At 30.9% G+C, this 21,853-nt stretch overlaps 2 protein-coding genes across 2 annotated transcripts; both read left to right on the top strand.

The window, feature by feature from the left end:
* The first annotated feature begins 1,665 nt into the window (after positions 1–1,665).
* LOC134722747 (uncharacterized) lies at positions 1,666–3,230 on the top strand. Its single transcript, XM_063586371.1, has 3 exons — positions 1,666–1,944; positions 2,576–2,869; positions 3,214–3,230. The coding sequence occupies exons 1-3, from the start codon at positions 1,743–1,745 to the stop codon at positions 3,228–3,230; spliced, it is 513 nt and encodes a 170-aa protein (XP_063442441.1). The 5' UTR covers positions 1,666–1,742.
* Positions 3,231–4,052: 822 nt separating this feature from the next.
* LOC134723452 (titin-like) lies at positions 4,053–20,394 on the top strand. Its single transcript, XM_063587062.1, has 9 exons — positions 4,053–4,352; positions 6,712–6,990; positions 9,075–9,368; positions 10,119–10,265; positions 11,941–11,971; positions 14,391–14,467; positions 16,050–16,074; positions 19,679–19,785; positions 20,276–20,394. Exons 1-9 carry the CDS (start codon positions 4,142–4,144, stop codon positions 20,320–20,322), a joined length of 1,218 nt encoding a protein of 405 aa, XP_063443132.1. The 5' UTR covers positions 4,053–4,141; the 3' UTR covers positions 20,323–20,394.
* The last annotated feature ends 1,459 nt before the right edge of the window (positions 20,395–21,853 follow it).

Below are 21,853 nucleotides of genomic sequence, written 5' to 3'. Positions count from 1 at the left end.
GGAATTAATTCCGTTAATAAAAAGAACAAAATTATTTACTTAGAGATATGTGTCATATATGTATGCAAAAAGTAAAACGATTAATGAAAGAATTGGCTGTTGCCACTGCATTTTCTATCGAATAGGAGGAAATGCATTAAAAGAAGCCATGTGAATTTTAAGTGCATATATATAGAACGTAGTTTTCAATTTAGACTCGTTTATATGTATATATATTTATATATACGAGTCTAAATTGAAAACTACGTTCAAACCTATGATTGCGTTGGATAAAAACCGCAATTTTTATACGTGTGCATGTCAAAGAAATTCGTTGTAGAAGGGTCTAAAAACAGCACAAACAACATTTTCGAAAAGACCAAAAAAGTGAAAAAGTATATTTAAACAAAACGCATTTGACTAACAGGTCGAACAACTGATGTTCTTTAACCCTGCTGACTGCCATTGACGATTGCCAAATAAAATTGATCACAAGATGTAACAAAATGGATCTGAATATAAATTTAATACGTCACAGAAAAAAAAAATTGTCAACTTGTGGCTACGATGTTGTGCCACAAACACTCGGTGTCAATATTTTCCTTAGTACACCAGATCTAGATTTCGACAATATATGTCTCTTCAGTGATGTTAGGGATGGAAACGGTATTTGGAAGGAAATATAATTTACTCTCAATTTAAGATTGACTCTTGAATTTTAAGAGACAATATAGGATGAACGGATCATATAAACCGGAGGGAAAATATGATACATGCCCAAACAAAAAATATAAACGAGTCTAAATTGAAAACTACGTTCAAACCTATGATTGCGTTTGATAAAAACCGCAATTTTTATACGTGTGCATGTCAAACAAATTTCGTTGTAGAAGGGTCTAAAAACAGCACAAACAAGATTTTCGAAAAGACCAAAAAAGTGAAAAAGTATATTTAAACAAAACGCATTTGACTAACAGGTCGAACAACTGATGTTCTTTAACCCTGCTGACTGCCATTGACGATTGCCAAATAAAATTGATCACAAGATGTAACAAAATGGATCTGAATATAAATTTAATACGTCACAGACAAAAAAAAAATTGTCAACTTGTGGCTACGATGTTGTGCCACAAACATTCGGTGTCAATATTTCTTTAGTACACCAGATCTAGATTTCGACAATATATGTCTCTTCAGTGATGTTAGGGATCGAAACGGTATTTGGAAGGCCATATAATTTACTCTCAATTTAAGATTGACTCTTGAATTTTAAGAGACAATATAGGATGAACGGATCATATAAACCGGAGGGAAAATATGATACATGCCCAAACAAAATATATATATATAGATTGCCAATAAAAAAGAACCAAAAAACCAAATTGATTTTAGATTAATTTGACTTTATATTTCCAACATATATGCTACGACACATATTTTGATATGACTTTTGATTTACTTGTGAAATATATTTGACATAGAACAAATAATTATGATTATTATCAAGTGCATATATCCAGTAGAAATTCTTCAAAGTGAAAGTAAAGTCAATGTAATAGAATGGAAAACATTTTCAGAAAATGTTTAGAATATTTTGAAACATAAAATTACTACATAATACTTTATAAATGAATACACTGGAATAGATACGTATTTGGGATTATTCTTCCATAAACATTTCAGCAAAACCTTTTAAACCGACATTAACCATTCAACCTGAGCATCCATTTGTCGGTGATAGCATTACCATTACCTGTAATTCAATGGTTCAACGTTGGCCTGGTTATTTACCTTCACACCTGTTATATCACTTTATTGGGAATACAAGAGGAGAATCCAACAACAGTAGATTAACAATTAACAACATTACAAAGTTGGATAAAGGAACGATCATATCATGCAAGGCAACTGATGACCTTGGAAAAAGATCGATCATGGGTGATAGTGTAACATTAGACCCATACTGTAAGTTTGATAATTTATAAAATTTAAATAACAGCTTCAGTGTGCTTCACTAGTAATTCTAAAATGCCTTTACTGAGTGGCCGTTTTGATTTATATTGGAGTGGCATATGAAGTAATCATTTCAAAAATGTACCACTGGTAACAAAAAACACTTGTCATAGTTTGATTGTTTAGGTTTTATTTAACAATGGCGTTGTCATTTTTTTGGACTCATGAGTTTGAATGTCCCTTTAGTATCATGTTAGTAAAAATCAGAACACCAGAGACTAATTTCGGTTATGACTAAGTTTGCGTCGCTCACTCTGTAGTTCTCTTTTTAAAACGAGGCAGTAGATAATTATGGAATATCCAAAAGCTATAAACATGCATCTTTTGTGGATAGTTGTCTCATTGGCAATCATAGCATATCTTCTTTTTTATATACACAAGAAAAAAAGTTTTAATGTTTGAAATTAATATTGTGCATCCATGATTTTTCTTTTAAATGTTCGCTATTTTATTTGTTGTTATGTTTTACGTTTAACTCCTTATTTTTTTTTAATATTTTTGCGCCAACTGAAATTATCTTTTTACTCATTTGTTTCTTGAAATTAATGTATTTGACTTTCAAATATTTTCTGTAATTTTGTAGATGGTCCTGAAAATGTTGTAGTAGAACCTACAATCACAAATTTAAATGTTACAGAAGGAACTACATTAGGCCCTTTATATTGCATTGCAACCTGCAATCCTGGATGTAATTACAATTGGAAACAAAAGTGGACAGGCACCTTCAACCCCGTTCCTAACGAATACATTTTTAACCAAGGCCGGGGTGTAAGGGTTCAAGCAATAAACAGAAGGCAAACTGGAAAATACAATTGCCGGGTAGATCATTCTACTGGTTATTTACACAATACAAAAGAAATATCAGTGAATGTACAGTGTAAGTATTTACGGTCAATTTGTAGGTTATAAGACGCTTAAATGAGTCAAAATAATAGAAATGGAAAATATGCCGAACACATAGTTATTTGTGAAGTATATACAATCAAATCAACCTCGTTTATTTTAAACATTGATATTGAGGAAACAAGTTAATATAAGTTTACAAACTGTAAAATATTCATTTTTCAGCTGAATATAATATATAAGTACAAAAGAATTAACAAAAAGAAAATTACTTTTCTGTAATTGTGAATTTAGATTGCATCGAACAATCCACCGTCTTCAGTTAAAAAAAAAGAATTTTCAGTTGACATTTTTGAACATACCTGGTGTATATTTTAGGGTATCCCTATTTGTAACCTTATTATTTGACCTATTTAGCCAGGTGCCTTTACATTATTTCAAACATAAACATGCCTTATAATTTGAAATGTGTAACGTTAAGAGGGAAATGAGCTTTCTATTTTCTTTCCATTTTTTCTATTATGCTAGACATAAATTATCAATTAGGGTCGGATGAAAACAAGACTTTATGACAAAATAGATGAGTTCACAAGAGTTCTAAATGAGGGCCTAAATGGTGAAGTTGAAATCGTCCCTTCGTAAATTTTACAGATGCCATCACGAGTTTGTTGACCGTTACGGAATATAAGTTTCATATATGTTCCTTATGTCTTAACTACAAACCCGATCCCATTTCACGAACACGACCTTCCGAATTAGACTATTCACCGGGTTTGAAATAACATGAGCAACACGACAGATGCTACATATAGAGCAGAATCTGCCTAACTTTCCAGAGCACCTTAGATCACTTCCAGCTTTCGGTGGGGTTCTTGTTGCTTAGATTTTAGTTTTCTATGTTGTTTCTTGTGAAGTATAATTTGTATTTTTTGGGGGCTTTTTTTTGTCAGTTTTGTTTGATTTATGGGCTTGAATTTTCCTCAGGTATTTTGCGCCACTCTTTTGTGATCACCATTCGAAGATCGTTCTACGTTTAAGCATGTGAAAACAGAATTAAATCAAAATCATACGGTTTCTGATTCAGTGTGAGTACAGCCAAATTATTTATATCGTAGAGTGCACAAAGACATTTTATGAATAATGTCTGTTCCAAAATGAAAAATAATTATTTTCAGTCGTATTATTTTGAAGAATTATATAATATATTTCAGATTCTCCGAAAATAACTGATATCTGGTTTAGTGGTGATAATCAGAGAAAAAGACTACTTACTCCTTTTAGTTTCAATGAAGAAGAAAATGCGAAAATGACACTGCGTGTGGAAAGTAATCCTGATTCGAAAATAATGTTTAGATCCTCCTTGTTGAAAATTCAACAAATCAATAAAGGCAATGTGTATACTGATTACACATGTAACCTTCCTTTTCTTAAATGTGAAGATTCTGGAAACTTCTCAATATTGGCTAGAAATGGGATACCATATGCAGATACCAGTATGGTCAATTTAAAGATACATTGTAAGTAAAGTTATAGGATTATCTTCATCTCCAACATGAACATTTGAATTACATCAAGGTCCGTAGCCAGGAATTTCCAAAGGGGGGTTCGTTGGACTCACAAACTCGACTTTAACAGTCAAAATTCGAACAGAACATTGACTTTAACATTGCTTATTTGTTTTCAAGGGGGGGGGGGGGGGGGGGTGTCCGAACCCCCCTGGCTACGGGTATGACATCATTCCCAACGTAATAATTTGATTACAATATACGCCTTGTAAAAGAAAGACATGATGTTAGGCCGTGTTCACACCAAACACCGTGTACAGTAAACATGTTTACAATTAGTTTAATGTAATGGACACTGGTTTCACATTAAATTTGTTCACATCTATACACCTTGTTTAATTACCTGTACACAAGATTTGTTCACACGTGTAAACTATATGTCATTTGAATGTTCATTACGTAAAACTGAATTCAGAATTTCGGACAATTTTTCTAGCAGTTAGGGAACGATCATTTGACTTTAAAAAGGGGGGATGGAAATATTCCGATCCCTAATTTGATAAAAAAAAATCTGGTCATGCAAATGATAAAAAGCTATTCTAAATCAAGAGTTTCCCCATACATTATAGTGTTAAATATTGAAAAAAAAAGTATTTGATCACCAGCATCGAAAAAAATACGGAATAAAAACGTACGCGCGAGAAAAAAATCTGACTCAGATAAAAAAAACAAAAAAACTCCCCCTTTTTTAAGTGGTTAAGTTAAGGGGTTGCTACTTTATGAAAGCCATTTTTATGATTTGCAGTAGTTTGAATATACTAGAGATGTTTCGATTACGCCTTAGAAAACGTTAGCTGCAGCAGTGTGCTTACAGCCGAAAAAAAAAAGAATATTAGGGATCACTAAATTTTAATCTTTTATGTTTGTTTCAAATGATAATTCTTCTCCAAGGAGTATTTGGTAAAGGAATAGGATAACGTTTTTCTTTAATTCATGTGTTATTTAACGGATCTGAGATAATAGACAAACATATCATGTACCTTACATTTTTTTAGTCATGCATTTATGCGTGAATCGATGTTTGATTAAAGACCAGTGTCGAATATATCTGTGTACGTCAAGTCGATTCGTGAAGACCTTTTCAAATGAATTAGGCAGCAACTATTTATTTCATTTTTTGGGAGGGGTAGGGGAAACAATGTTTGGTGACAAGTCAAAATCAATTTAAGTATTATATATAGTGGCAACTGAGGGTGAGACAAACACATTTTATTTCAGGGTCAAAATTCATTGCGATGTTTTAATTACTGCAAAATATGCGACAGGGTTGTGAGTGCACCTATTTAAAAAACTTTTTTTTTCAATGTTTTTTTAAAGGAAGTGGAATCGTAATAGTAAATGCACGTGTATACATTATGAATTTACTGTTTTTTGATTTTTTTCATTTACAAGTAACACAAGAGTAAATGGAATAAGACATGACAACCAGGACATACAAACCATAATTAGCCAAAATGCGAATTCGGGAGTTAGAATAGTACGGAAACAACTGTATTTTAAATTTAAATGTTGCAACATCTATGGGACAATACATTTAATTTGTTTTGATAAACAATGGTTTATAAGAATTTTCAACGTTTTTGGACAATATGGCAATTCACATCAACTACTCGTGAAAGTATATGCAAATTTAAGACAGATGATAGCAAATGAGGACCCATGGTGCTGCTGTTGAGCCTTTTTGATTCTGCCAAAAAAACAAACACTTTACCTCTGTTGACCATGCTTTTAAAATTAAAATTCTTTAAAAAAATCCAAGAACAATAGAAGTTATAAACGGAACACTCCTATATTTCCATATTCTTTATTTTTCAAGTCTGATATCTTTATTAAAAAGATGCAGATGAGGATTTTTTTTTCATACTTTGAAAATATCATACATTTAGCAAGACATTCACATTACATGCATTATATACTTAAATAATTGTTAAAACTATTTCAATTATGAAACGCTTGATTGCCTTTCATTCATTTCTTTAAAAAAAAATAATTACATTCTCTTGTTCTAATAGCACCTTATCATAAAAAGAGTACCTTGTTTTTAATAAAAATCAAATGCACTGGCAAATCTGGCAAAAGTTGCTAATATCACAGTCATCAATATGTTAATATGTTGTACTTAATGGAAATCATTATAATACTTTATAAATATACTTTGCATTATAAGTATCGACGGAACGAATAAATAACAAGTTATTTAAAATTGTTGTTCCACCAATTTCATGACTTTTCAATTGGCGTATGTATTTTAACGTTTTGAAAGAAAATGTATCGCTTAGTCAGTGTATCTACAATTAAAAACGTGTTTCAGGTAAACCTAGAAACGCCACATCAAAATCAAGAACAATAGGTGCAAAAATTGATACAGTAGAAAATATAGAATTTCAAGTTATATCATTCCCGGTACCAAATGTAACGTGGGGACGTGTTACTGGCTTCACTTGGAAGATCGAGAAAAACAGATATGATTACAGACACAAAATTCATTCCGAAATACGTATCAGATCGGAAGAGGACTTTGGTGTGTATGTAATCAACATATGTAACAGATTAGGATGTATTGTGGAAAATATTACTTTGAAACCGCAAGGTATTTGTATATTTATGTATTAATTCAATTTTATTTTGAGCATAGTTAACTAACTCGCATCCAAACGCAGAGAACACATAACCTAACTTACGATTGTTATTCATTACAATCATGTCCTGCAGCAGTTGTTCATGTTGTTTACGGAAGTTAAAATCCACTAATCTGTTTAGAATATAAAAAAGGTAACACTCAACAGTTGAGGGAATCGCATCAGCTGCAAAAGAGACGTAAGAAGCTAGAACAATTCGTTTGACTGGAAATTCATCTTCTGCTTTCAGTGTACCAATCAACATATTACAAAGAAACAAAAAATTGCTGTAATTAACTTCTTCTGTTGTAACGTCTGTTACTTTTACTTTTGTACAAAGCTATGTTTTGTTAACAATATATATATTGATAATTATTGTTCGTTCTCATAGATTTCCTATGCACTGTTGATTGATTGGTGTCTAACGGCAATTAATGTCGATGCGTCGATGAAAGCAAACAATATAACTATTTTATAGTACAATAAAACGTTTAAAATAACTATATTGGATGCATGTACCTCTTCGTTAATTAAACTCTTTACATGTTGAAATCATTTTTAAGATGTCTTGTTTAAGTTATTAAAGGTGAAATCATAGAAAAAATGTAACCAACGCCATCATTCACGTTTGAAAAAAAAATATTAAGAAAAAAATTATATTTTATATTTCTGTGTAAACAATTTTAGATTAAAGCTATTAAGGTTATTTTAATGATGTTATGTCTTTAGATAAAGGAGTAAGTTCAGTAAGGGTCATATTTGACCCCGATTAGACGGTTCATAGTAACAAGAGAATACATGTTTTAAGTTGACGTAAAGAGATGATAGAAAGGTGAACAGAACTGGTTTTGACAATGTTTAATTCTAACACGTTGATTTTAACATTCAAAAAAGGTCAAAATCATAGATTTTGTTGAAATTTGACAAAATCAGCTGGATTTCAACCAAATAAAGGACCAGGAAACACAAAGCGCAGGCGTGGACAAGCTTAATATTCAAATAAGACATGTGAAATGTTTTCACAAACATTCTTTTACAAGATCTGTGTTGTCGAGTTATGCGCTCTGTTTCATGTCCAATAATCCGTGGAAATTTATTCATTTTCATTAATGTTTTCGTGAAAAATCAATATTGGTACAACTTGTGACGTCATAATAAAACGCAGAAACGTAATATTTTCAACAAAAAGGCTTATATCCGATCTAGTCAATGTATTATCTATAATTTATCGTGATATTGGTCAATAAATCTGAATATGAAATTAACGTTAGAAAATTGGGCCATTTTAGGACCTTATCGAACATACTCCTTTGTCCAGAGACGTCTGAAAATACATTTGAATATTTCTTATAATGTTGCAATTTAGTTGCATGACATTCATGACATTTTAACTGAACTTTTATTGTTAGTTCTTTTTAAGGTTTTGAACTAAATATTTCTTATTGTGAAATACTTGTCAGTGGTTACAAAAAGTTTGAGATATATCAATTTTATGAGATCAACAGAATTATGTGTAATGTTGTTTGCCTTTGCGCTGGTGTCAATGCATTGTTAGTTTATTTTCGAGTTTGAATGTATCTGTGGTATATTTTGCATCTCCTTTAAGGTATTACACTATTTTATGTTCTTCCTTTTATATGTAACAGTATGTTTATGCAAAGCTTCAAACAGACCAGATCCTAAAACATAGTAGAAGTAGAAGTTTAACAACATGTTCCTTTACTATTATTTACATGTAGAAGCTCAACATAATATGCGGTCAGAATGTCACGAATACATCACAAACAAACTACAAATTTAGCAAAATAATCGTAAACAAAATCATATACTACAAATTAATGAAATCAAGTACTCCATAAAAAGTGAAAAATACTTTCGCCATTAATGACACTCATCTTTTTTTATTCAAGATTACATAAATGATAAATGATATATATTACGGTCGTAATTTTTTCAAGTTAAAATTATGTTTCACTGTATAGTAGTAGGTAAAACATTTGTTTAGGTTTAATCAAGATAAATCCAGAGGTAAAACTGGAATACTATTTAATTTCAGATAAGCCAGAAGCACCGCAAAATTTCTCTCTCGTAACAACAACATTCCGATCAGTAAATATATCATGGATTGTTGGATTTAATGGCGGACACGAGCAAACCTTTTCTGTTCAGTTTAAAGCAACGGATGATGTTAAATGGGATACAAGGAATGTACAAAATAATTACGTTAAAACTGGTAGTAAGGTTTACTACACATTAGATCAGCTGAAACCAAAAACGTCATATCAAGTAATTGTTGTGTCAACAAACTTACAAGGACAAAGGAATGCATCACTTGAATTCAAAACAGAAGGTAAGTTAGCTCATCCATTAAGGGGTTATTTGTTATTTGTGTAGTATTTCATTTTTTCCTTTGTTGGTTTCTTAGCTTGTGTTTTGTTTTGTTTTACTTTTTTTCAAAAGTGTTAATTGATTATTATGGCACCCTCAACGGAGTTGGGGTGACATATTGTTTTTCTACGTTTCTTTTTTTTCTTTTTTTTATTATTATTTTTCTTCCACTATTTTTGTCCGGAGCAGTTCTTGGAATAGAATGGACCAAAGTTGATGGAACTATGGTATAATGTTGACCGCCATGTGAAGTTGTCTCTCTGACTTTGGAATGGTAAAGATGGCTGCCGTTGCCATGGAAACGGGTAAAATGTGAAAATTTTCAAAATTTTCAAAATGCTCCGATCTTTCTAAAACTTTACAAAAATGGTAAATGGCATGTGCTTATTTGTTCTTTGGCTTTGTAATTTCAAAATGGCTGCCGTTGTCCTGACAATTGGGGAAGGGTGCCATCCGTTATTGCTGGCAATTACAAATCTAGTTATTTTCTGCTTTTCACAAATTAATCGTTATTCTATATAAAAGCAAGGTTCGAATATTTTGTTTATAAGTATTGATTTTTAAATATTATTGCTCAATGGTATACTTATACTATGTGTTACTATTTGTATATATGATTATAGAATACATATTATTGACCGCTAACGTTACGAAATAAGTAAATAGACATATGTGAAAAATACCCCGCGACATCTATACTCCTATATTTCAGATGAGCCTATTGTATCATCACATGCACCACCAAACTCGGCTTCAATTTCTCATTCAACTGTTGGACTCTTATGTGGTATTCCACCTCTACTGGTAGTATTTATACTATTAGTGTATATCGGCAGAAGAAATAAAACCAGAAAAAGTGGTATGTAATTAAAATAGTCCGAAGTGTTATGTTTGCGTCAATCTGAAAACTACAGCAAAACAAAGATAAAAACGTCCTAATAACTTTTACAATAGCAGAGTGTCTAAAAGATAACATTTAACTACAACTCAAAGAAGGTTTCGATCTTGGAATATGAGAAAATGTCCAATCGGTACTAACAAATATTTAACACCAGCAGCTAAACTTATCATTGATGACAAATACATGAAATAATATACAATAGATATTCAGCAAACAGACAACACACCAAAAACATAGGGCAGCTAGATGTTTTAAAAAAATTACTAGAATAATATGAGAAAAAAACATTTAACCATAAATTTAGACATTGTACATAACTGAAACCATGTTTCAAGGAAAACAGTATGAAAAAAAGCGAGATTGCCTATAATTCAACCATTTATAAGACTATAATCGTCAAATGTATGAACATTGTCAAGACTTCGGGAAGCCAAATGAGAAAAAATTCAAAGGAAAAAAAATACAACTTAATCAGTTTTAAGGACAATACAGCAATGTACAACTAAGGTTTTGAATATTAGTGAAGACCGTATGTTTTAAAGGTTTACATGTAGCTACTTGAAAAAATATTATTAGAATGTCTATGTATCTTACAAGCTGTGTATTGCTTTTGAAGTAAAGTTATCAATAATTTGCATCTCCTCATATACCATTATATACCTCCGCTTTGAAGTTATTTTGAGTCTCCGACTCTCCGTCCGCTCTTTCGTTCGTTATTCTGTCCGATAAAGGTCCAGAGCCGCTTTACAGAAGGTTCGAAACCTTAACAAATGTGCGTCGTCTAATCTGTACAATATATAACATGTTTTTTTGTCTGCATTTCCACCGTCTGAATAAACTTCTAATGATTTATTGAAAGGATCTCACAATCTTCCTAATAAAATGCTATTTTCGACCTTTATGTTCGACGTTTTCTCTTTTTAATAGACATAGGAAGATGTAGTCTGAGTGTAATAAGCATGTACTTTGCTTCTGCTTTATTAGGGATCCGGAGGTCCATTAATTTGTATTCGCCTTTTCTCCGAAACCACTTCTCATAGGTTAATGAAATCTCATTAGATTTTTAACCATGCAATGATTTTGTTACCATTTAACTTTCATTTACAAATTATGTTTTGTTTATATTTACTCTTTACTCTTTAGTATGATATGTTGTATAAATTGAATAACAGTCCTAAAACGTCATAAAATTTATGAGTGTGAGAATCACAACAAAAATTTACCCATAGGCAATTTTGACATCCTGATGCAGATTTAAGAATTTGTAAAGTACATCTTGTTCTGATGCCATAGGAGAAAAAAATACAGACACTATTTGAAGATAATTTGTTAAATTATACAGATCTTTCCTTATATTTTATGACAACACACTGTTCAAACAAGATATCTTTAGCTTTGTTATTCATTTGCAAAAAGAATTGATCATTAGTAGTCGCTTGCCATATAAACTTATCTTTATCTACCATTAAACATGATGAGTACCAGAAAGAGAAATAAAACTGATTTCTTGTCAATTTTACACATGAATTGTCCGGCAGAATTCATATATTATTGATTCAGATGGTTTGATTTGTTGAATGTTAAGCTTTTATATAAAGTAATATATATTCTTACACTCTGTCATTCATTTCAGACTTGAAAGAGAAGAATGTTAAATCAGAAAAGTATGTATTATGAAAACCAACACGTATCGCAGATTTGAAACTTAAATCTATGAGATCAAGTTCATACCAATAACATCTCCCTTTTATTAATAACTTGAATCTTTTTTCCGATCTTTTGTCTCAAAACAATTTATTGTTGTATGTTCTTATTACACGTGATGTCTTCAATGAATAAATTGTCTAAATGTAAAATTTAGTAGTCCAATCTTCCAGATAAAACGATCATTGTACATGTGTTGGTGTAAATGCTCTTTAACTTCAAACTTTTTTATGGACTTTTTATATTTTTATTCAAACGTCACTGATGAGTGTTGTGTTGATCTTTGGTGAGGTTTTTTTTTTCGAGTTCATGAAAAATTTATATACATGTGGCGCTGTTTTAAGAAGAACTATTGGAAATTGCCATTGCATTAAAACATTATACGGATTATATCAAGTCAGGCTAACCGCCACTATATAGTCAATAGTGTTGCGAGTGGCATTCAGCACTATCAATCAATCATTCAATCATTATCCAAAAAATCCAGAAAAATGCAAAAAAAAAAAATCATATACGGTGAGCAAAAGGTAACTGTTCACAAGATATTTGACCTTACACTTAGAAATTTTGGATTGTCTTCTGTATGTACAGTTATAGAGTGTTTTGTACTTATTATCAGTTCTTTCTATCTCTTTTTTCCAATAAAAACAACGGATAGGTTTATCGTTACACTTCCTTTTTAAATGATGTGATCTTCCTTTTTTGCTATTTTTGTATGAATTATACTGATGTTTATAGATATAACGCTCGATGTAAGATATGTGAACAGGCGTTTAGATTTGTATACAAACAAAATTCAGCCTTTTACATGTTTCAATTCCTTATTGTTTTTTTTTATCCACCAATCATATCGGCACATGAGAGCATATGTATACCGGATATTAGAACACGAGTTATACTAGCTATATGTAGCGTTTTTAGCTAACGCAATACACACGATTTCCTCAATGTAACAAACTTACTGAATGATTTTTTTTTTTAAATTTGTTAATTCTAAAATAGTTTTTCTTCACACATATTTTTATATTTTGCAATACAATTAATGCAAAAAAAAAAATCATATACGGTGAGCAAAGGGCAACTGTTCACAAGGCATTTGACCTTACACTTAGAAATTATGGATTGTCTTCTGTATGTACAGTTATAGAGTGTTTTGTACTTATTATCAGTTCTTTCTATCTCTTTTTCCAATTAAAACAACGGATAGGTTTATCGTTACACTTCCTTTTTAAATGATGTGATCTTCCTTTTTTGCTATTTTTGTATGAATGATACTGATGTTTATAGATATAACGCTCGATGTAAGATATGTGAACAGGCGTTTAGATTTATTATACAAACAAAATTCAGTCTTTTACATGTTTCAATTCCTTATTGTTTTTTTTTTATCCACCAATCATATCGGCACATGAGAGCATATGTATACCGGATATAAGATCCCAAGTGTTACTAGATATATATGTAACGTTTTTAGTCAACGCAATATACACGATTTCCTCAGTGTGACAAACTTACTGAATGATTTTTTGATAAAATTTGTTAGTTCTGAAATAGTTCTCCTTCCAACATATTTTTCATATTTTGCAATACAATTATGATGTTTGGTTGAAAGTTATTAATGGTGAAGTATAACGGAAAAATACATAATGACAAAAAGACGAAATGAAAAAGACAGACGAATGTAGAGGCTATTTGTATTAACACACAAATATACAAATGTATGTAAATAGCAAAATGTAAGTGTGTGAGCCAGTATCTGCTGAGCAATAATTTACTTAGGAATGTACTTGGATGAAATAAAAAAAAATCAAGAATCTAAAATAAAAACTTTATGTTGAAAAAACATTAATGAAGGAACTAAATCGGTTAAAAGTATTGATAGGTTGTGGAGCTCCATTTAGAGATATTAGTTTTTTTACATGACAGCAAAAGGCTGACTCTGATTTTTATCTTAACGTTTTATCTTTATTGGTGGTATTTCTTAAATTTTGGTAAATGACATTAAAAGAGCTAATGAAGTCTTTTTATTAAAAAAAATTAGGTGTTAATGGGCAAATAAACTCATCATAGATAAAATAGTTAACCCTGTATTGAAGGTATTAAACCAAGATGTCCAAACATCTGACACATATATCTAAACCTCACCTAAGTACATCCTTAACAGGAATTATAAAATACATAAACTGTTGTTTTTACATAATACCGACACCTTTTAAACATTAAGAACTCATTCAGTTTCACAGATATATATCTCTGCAAAAACGAGCTTATACAATACCATCTGTTCTGCATTCTTTTGATTCATATGAAAATAACTCTGGTATAATATTTGTTAAATTTTTTTTTAATGGACTTACAGTTTTATGTTATTATTTTAAGATCTGACGAATATACAATAATACAGAGAAACAACCCGACATTTACAGATGCATACTCAACGTTGCAGCCTCCTCCAGGTATGCACGTGTTATTTTTACGATAACTTTTATTTTAGATTATTTTAAAAGTTCATGTTTGCAACACATATAAGACGATACTAGTATTCAAATCATATCACATGTACTAATGGGAGTTAACATTAAAACAACTGAATTTCAGTTGTTTATGTTAAATATTTATAATATGATTTATATTACTTGTTTTTTTTTTGTTCGTTTCTTGTTATAGTCACAAGTCACAAGTGAAATATTTGGATTATGTTATTGAAAGGTTTATTTTAATCTGACCAGTTTGATCATTCAAAAATATATTACATTCGTAACGAACAAATACATTAAAATCAAATTAATTTCAAAATCCTGTAAAAGTAATGCATAAGACCCTTTTCCTTCATATTAAACTTTTGATACATATTAAGCTTATTATATATAATTATGATTAATAAGTAAACAGTATTTATACAGTTAAGTAAATATTACGAAAAAAAAATTTAAAGATTTAATTTAAACTTCTACAATATGCAGCAAGTAAACAAGTTTTTTTTTCAAATTTGAAAATATTTTAAAGAGTTTATGAACTGACTAGATCGACTGTCTTTTAACAATGAGGAAAGCATTGACACATGCTAAACGGGGCCATGATAAAAGCTGTGCTCATACATATTTATTGTACTGTTTGTCTCAACTTATCAAATCAAAGACCCTGGTAGTAAGTTGTTTTCCAATGATTTATGATTTATTACCTATATATGATGCTTAATTGTTCAGCGTTGTCTGCAATTAAAGACTTTAGATTTAGAAAGGAAAGGTCCAACATTCACATGCAAAGTAAAGAGAGACAAAATACAATGTGATAATTAAAATCAATTGTATAATAAAGACAGACAACACAAAAAAGAAAACGGAAGGACAAAACAATAGTATCAAAACTGTACATATAAGTTTGAATACTGCGCTCAAAGGGTCTGGAAGGGTTCGCAACAACTCGTATCAATTCGACAGCCACCGTGTCACTTTTGTAAAAAGCATAGGATTAGCATTACCATTGATTTGGCATAATTAGTTATCAAAGGTACCAGGCTTATAATTTAATACTTCAGACGCGCGTTTCGTCAACACAAGACACATCAGTGAGACTCAGATCAAAGTATTGAAAAAGCCAAACAAATCTAAAGTTTAAGAGCGATGGGGTCCGTCATTTCCAAAATATTGTGCTGAATACGGCTTAGGAAATCTTTGCCTGGAATAAGAATCCTTAGTATGGCGAATAATTCATACTTTTGAAAACAGTTAATTTATAAAAATGACCATATAATTGATATTCATGTCATCAGAGTGCTGAATACTGGACTGGTGATACCATCGGGGACGAACGTCCACTAAACATAAGCGGATTGTTCAAATAAATTGTAAAAAAAACCATCAGTATTGGTTAAATCTCTTTCCCCTAGTCGTGTCCAAATATGAAAGTTTTAAATGAAAACTTTGTGTTTTAGAGGAAAAGGATAACACTACTGTTACTGTTATAGTCAGCACCTTTGTGAATAGTGTTGCAATCATGTAACGGTTCACATTGTAATACACGTTTCTTTCTTTTCAGAATCAACTGCTCTTCCGGTGGAAAGGTAGACATTTTCATGACATCCAAAATTGTGCATTTGGTTACTCTTGGGGGTTGATATTCAAAGTAACTGTTCCATAAATAAATATATATAAATCATTTGATATAAAAAAGAAGATGTGGTATGATTGCCAATAAGACAACTATCCACAAAAGACCAAAATGATACAAACATTAACAACTATAGGTCACCGTACGGCCTTCAACAATGAGCAAAGCCCAAACCGTATAGTCAGCTATAAAAGGCCCCGATAAGACAATGTAAAACAATTCAAACAAGAAAACTAACGGCCTCATTTATGTCAAAAATGAACGAAAAACAAATATGTAACACATAAACAAACGACAACCACTGAATTACAGGCTCCTGACTTGGGACAGGCACATACATAAATAATGTGGCGGGGTTAAACATGATGTATATTAAGTATGTGAATTGTTTGATTAAACCAACTAAATTCTTAATTATTTCAAACAAACACACTAGCTACTAATTTACCAACTAACTAACTTACTAACAACTAACTAACTTTCTAACTAATCAACTAATTACATAACGTTCTTGTGGTATTTGATTTTGCTCTCTCATTTTTTTGGTATCACTTGGCCGATAGCAGTGTTTATAATTATGAATTTGGTATGTTTATTACCAAAAAGGTTGCTCACAACATTAAAACTTGCCCCGTCCAAATATGTGTTTCAAAGAATAGCTTTTACTTACTCTTCCGGAGCACATGAGATCACCCCTAGTTTTTGTTGGGATTTGTGTTGTTTATTCTTTAGTTTTCTATGTTGTGTCATGTGCACTATTGTTTGTCTGTTAGTGTTTTTCAGTTTTAGCCGTGGCATTGTCAGTTAATTTTCGATTTATGAGTTTGGCTGTCCCTTTGGAATCTTTCGTCCCTCTTTTGAGCTCACCTGGACCGAAGGGCCAAGTGAGCTTATGCCATCACTTTGCGTCCGTCGTCGTCCGTGATCTGTCGTCCGTCGTCTGTCGTCGTCGCCCGTCGTCCGTCGTCTGTCGTCGTCTGTCGTCGTAAACTATTTCAAGAATCTTCTCCTCTGAAACTACTAGGCCAAATACTTCCAAACTTTAACTGAATGTTCCTTAGGGTATCTAGTTTATAAATTGTATCCGACGTTTTGATCTATCAACAAACATTGTCGCCATTGCTAACATAGAACATTTGGGTCAAATGCAGTTTTTGACTTATATCTCAAAAACAAAAGCATTTAGAGCAAATCTGACATGGGGTAAATATGTGCATTAGGTCAAGATCTATCAGCCCTGAAATGTTCAGATGAATCAAACAAATCATTATTGGGTTGCTGCCACCTAATTGGTAATTTTAAGGAAATTTTTCAGTTTTTGGTCATTATCTGGAATATTATTATAGATAAAGATAAACTGTAAACAGCAAAAATGATCAGCAAAGTTAGATCTACAAATAAGTTAATAAGACCAAAATTGTCAATTGACCCCTTAATAGGTTATTGTCCTTTAATGACTATTTTTCGCATTTGTTCATCAAATTTGCTAACTTTAAAAAATCTTCTCCTCTAAACTACTCAACCAAATTCAACCAAACTTAAACTGAATGATCAGTAGGGTGAATAAAATAAAGTTTGTGTTGTATTTTCTATTTCGTCAAAAAACATGGCCGTCATGGCTAAAAATAGAATACGGGGTAAAATGCAGTTTTTGGCTTATATCTCAAAACCTCCAGCATTTAGAGCAAATAAGACAATAAGTTAAAGTATTTATTAGGTCAAGGTCTACCTGTCCTGCAATTTTCTGCCGATTTGGGTAACTGTTTTTCAGGTATAATGCCCCTGAATTGATGATTTTAAAGAAATTTTGCAGTTTTTGGTTATTATCTTGAATATTATTATAGGTACAGATAAACTGTTAATAGCAAAAGTGTTAAGCAAACTAAGATCTACAAATAAGTCAATTTGACCAAAATTGTCAATTGACCCCCTCAGGAGTTATTGTCCTTTAAAGACTTTTTTCACAATTTGTTCATCATGTTGACTTTCTTTAAAAAATCTTCTCCTTTGAAACTTCTGTATCAAATTCAGCCAAACTTAGGCTAAATGAGTTTTAGAGTATCTAGTATGAATTTTATATTTTATTTCCTTGTATGTCAAGAAACATAGCTCCTATGGCTAAAATAGAACATAGGAAAAAATGATTTTTTTTTTTTGCTTTTGAAGAAAAAAGGACGATTCAAAGAACATTTAAATAAATTGAAAAGCCAAAATAATCATTGATGAGAGATTTTATTAACCAAACAAATTAAGGTGAGCGATTCAGGCTCTTGAGAGCCTCTTGTTTTAGTTATTGCCCTTGCACCTTTGACAGATAGCATATATGTGCAATCCAGGGAACATTGGAAGACGGATTGCAGAAAATTTGGAAAAAAATTGGAGTATGTGCAATGACTTGGGACATTTAAAAAAAATCAGTGTCTATCATTCATGTGTCATTAACTTTTAAAAGAGTTATGTTATGAAATATCAATTACATGAAAAATTGCATTACAGTTTATATCAGCGATGTAATGGACAAGTTCAAAAATCAGTACCTATCATCATTTTTTTGTTTTCAAGTTGTGCCTCTTGAAAATATTAATTCTATGGAAAATTGCATTGAAAGCTCTTTCATGTGTTCAATCTTTGCCTGATTTTTATCAAATTTTTATCAAAGTTATGTCTTGGACCATTTGGAAAATCTATAGTATACCAATCAAAAATTTTTTAAAGAATTATACATAAATGGCTCTTGGAAATATTTAAAACTAAATATATCAGAAATACTATTACATTTGCTGTCAAGTCCTTCTTTCTCTAAGATATGAAAGGGCCTAGGTTGCCAAGTGATCTAAGTAGTAACTAATGTAATCACTAGCCAGTCAACACTGATGTTGTGAGTTCAAACAACGCAACTCCAATCTTAATTGACTAGGATTGTCATTTTTAGCTCACCTGGCCAGTCAGTTTATTTTCGTTTTGTGAGTTTGGCTGTCCCTTTGGTATCTTTCGCCCCTCTTTTTTACCATTACGATAACCCACTCCATTTTATTTTATTATTATTCAAACACTTTCCTTATAAAATCATGGTATTAAACGTAGGAAAGACCAAAAGTTTACACACAATTGATAAAAAATAACTTCGACAGAGACGAGGGTGAAATCAAGTGCTCCTTAACGGAAGATGTATCCTGCTCAACCAATGTCATCTGTCGTGTTACTCATGGAAAGAGTACATTATGGATTTTATTTCCACCGGTGATGTAACAATCGTGAAAATGAGAGTCGACACGACACATGGAACATAAAAACTGCCATCTGTGATACAGATATTACAGGTCATAACGGTCTACCAGCTGTAGGTCAACCCTCTACGCACGAAATGTACGACTACATATTCAAGTATCAAGTAAAGTAGCTTCTATAAAATGTTAGATGTTTAGAACTCGAAGGAAATTTATATTCATTCGACGATGATTTGATGCTTGTTTTTAATTAATTTTCCTGTCTTTATTTTACTGGTCTAATTTAGTTTTTTCCTTTGTTTAAATAATATAAACATATATATTCAATAGTATGGAAACTAATACATATGACGAATGTGGAGTGCTAGCTAATGTGGAAGTATACGAAACTATGGACGACAGAAAGAGTGGTAATGTTGAAGACGAACAAGGAAGCGGTAAAACTTGTTTTGTACTAAAAGTCAATGACATATTTACAACGTATCTATAAAAATATATTTATTGTGCTTTTTCATGTAATGATTTGTATTAGATAAGCGCGATATAACCCATGGACTATGTTCAATAGATATGCATACATGTTCAAACGTGTAAAACAGATTCTGTCAGGTTTATCCCAGATCAGTTCACTAAACAGTTTTAAAAAAAAACGTATTACATGATTTTGTATCCATTTATCATGTCAATGTATTTAATCATTTATCTATTATCTATTGATTTACTTAATATCTATTTGTTTATTTTTTATTTATTTTTTCATAATCGTATGATGGCATCGTACAAGTTATAACTTGTACAAAATGATACATGTAACATATACATATAAACAAAATAAATTTACATTAAATGTGAAGAATTATTAAACATAAATGAATACATTTTAATATGTGGTTCCCGTATTATATTCGAATTAACATATATTTTCAGGTCAGGAAAAATCAAAGGAGAGGATGTACGATAATATGAAGATTTAGAAGTTTTAAAAAAATATTGTGTATTTCAGACCTATAATTCTCTTTCATGTGTTAATCTTTTGTATATTTTGCTGTCACCAAATGTTTACATACAATCTACTGAACAAAAGGATACAACTTTGTACTCTTTTATCCTTTTGTCAAAAACAATTTTTTACAGCATTTGTTGAACTTTTTTTTAAACAATACTTAAAATTAGCTTAACAAGTATTATGTCATGTGTAATTAGTGATATTAAATTTCGATATCATATTATATAGTTCATGATTGTTGGATACTAACAGTAACTAAAACACTAAAACACGTAAATTCAAATTGTAAACAAAACTTTCTGAGGAACTATTGATCAATTGGTCTTTGGTCGTGTTATTGTCTCTTTTACATATTTTTGGCTTCAATTAGCAACTTGATTAAATTTCAATTAAACCTGATGTTCATTTTTGCAATTTTTCATGTCAAATAAAACGTTTATTTTCAATTTTATAATTCCGTCAAAAATAAGTTTCAGCGTGAATTTAAAATGCAATCACTATGGTTAAAAAAACGTCCCAAAGTAATATAAATCCGAATAGCGAATAGCGTCGCGCAAGATAGTCCTAATGTTCGGAGTTTTGAAGGGTTTTTAATATCGTATTGGATAATCTTTAGTTATCAAATTTTGTTATCAATATTTACAGTGCCTTAATACATACTTCCGCTTTGAAAGTCAAATAATAATTCAAATTGTAAACGGTTAATTATATTATATATACTTGCATAATCGTTCTTCTCTTTGTATTTTAGGGTATCTTCGATATTCTATGGATAAACTGTGGTCACTTCTTTTAAATGTTGTTATCTTTTGTAAGGAATTCTTCTTCCAAGTGTACATTTTCATATCAGTTTCTTCTAATACATGTTTAACATATGACAACCAAAAAGAATTTCCTGTAGAGTCTAAGTTTTGTGATAACAAAAAGGATTAATTTAAAAGAGGATTAATGTAATCAGAATACAATATAATAATACACAATATAAATTGAAATTTAATATTAGTTCAAGAGGAAGGCTCACCAGATCATATCTTCCACCTAAATTTGATGAAATTTTTCTTAAACTAAGTGTATATTTACATAACTGTAGGTGTAAATTATCTAAAGGTGTTTTATCGATGAAGTAAAAAGGGTCCAATTGTCTTGGAGAGTTATTTCAACTTATGAGATTTTAACATCGACACACTACTGAAAAATGTTGAGAAGTCATCCCAACAAACACGTTGAAATTTTTACAAAGCGTCTTTGTCATATCCTGTCTTGAATATTCAGCATGATCATTGGATGTTATATATTCCTTTTATAGAATGCCCAATAAAGTATATATATAAAAATCTTCACAATGATATGGGTACTTGTATGTCAAATAAAATTTTATTTAATCAAAGCGCACTGCTGCTACAATGTTTGTAAAATTGTAACCTTACTGTAACATGTATAAGTAGGCAGATATCTATGAACAATTGTGATAGCGAGACAAATCATTCAAAGTTGCATAA

This window comes from Mytilus trossulus, chromosome 6, assembly GCF_036588685.1.
Source record: "Mytilus trossulus isolate FHL-02 chromosome 6, PNRI_Mtr1.1.1.hap1, whole genome shotgun sequence".
In the NCBI taxonomy this organism is placed as follows: Eukaryota; Metazoa; Mollusca; class Bivalvia; order Mytilida; family Mytilidae; genus Mytilus; species Mytilus trossulus.
This window is presented reverse-complemented; position numbering and strand designations above follow the sequence as displayed.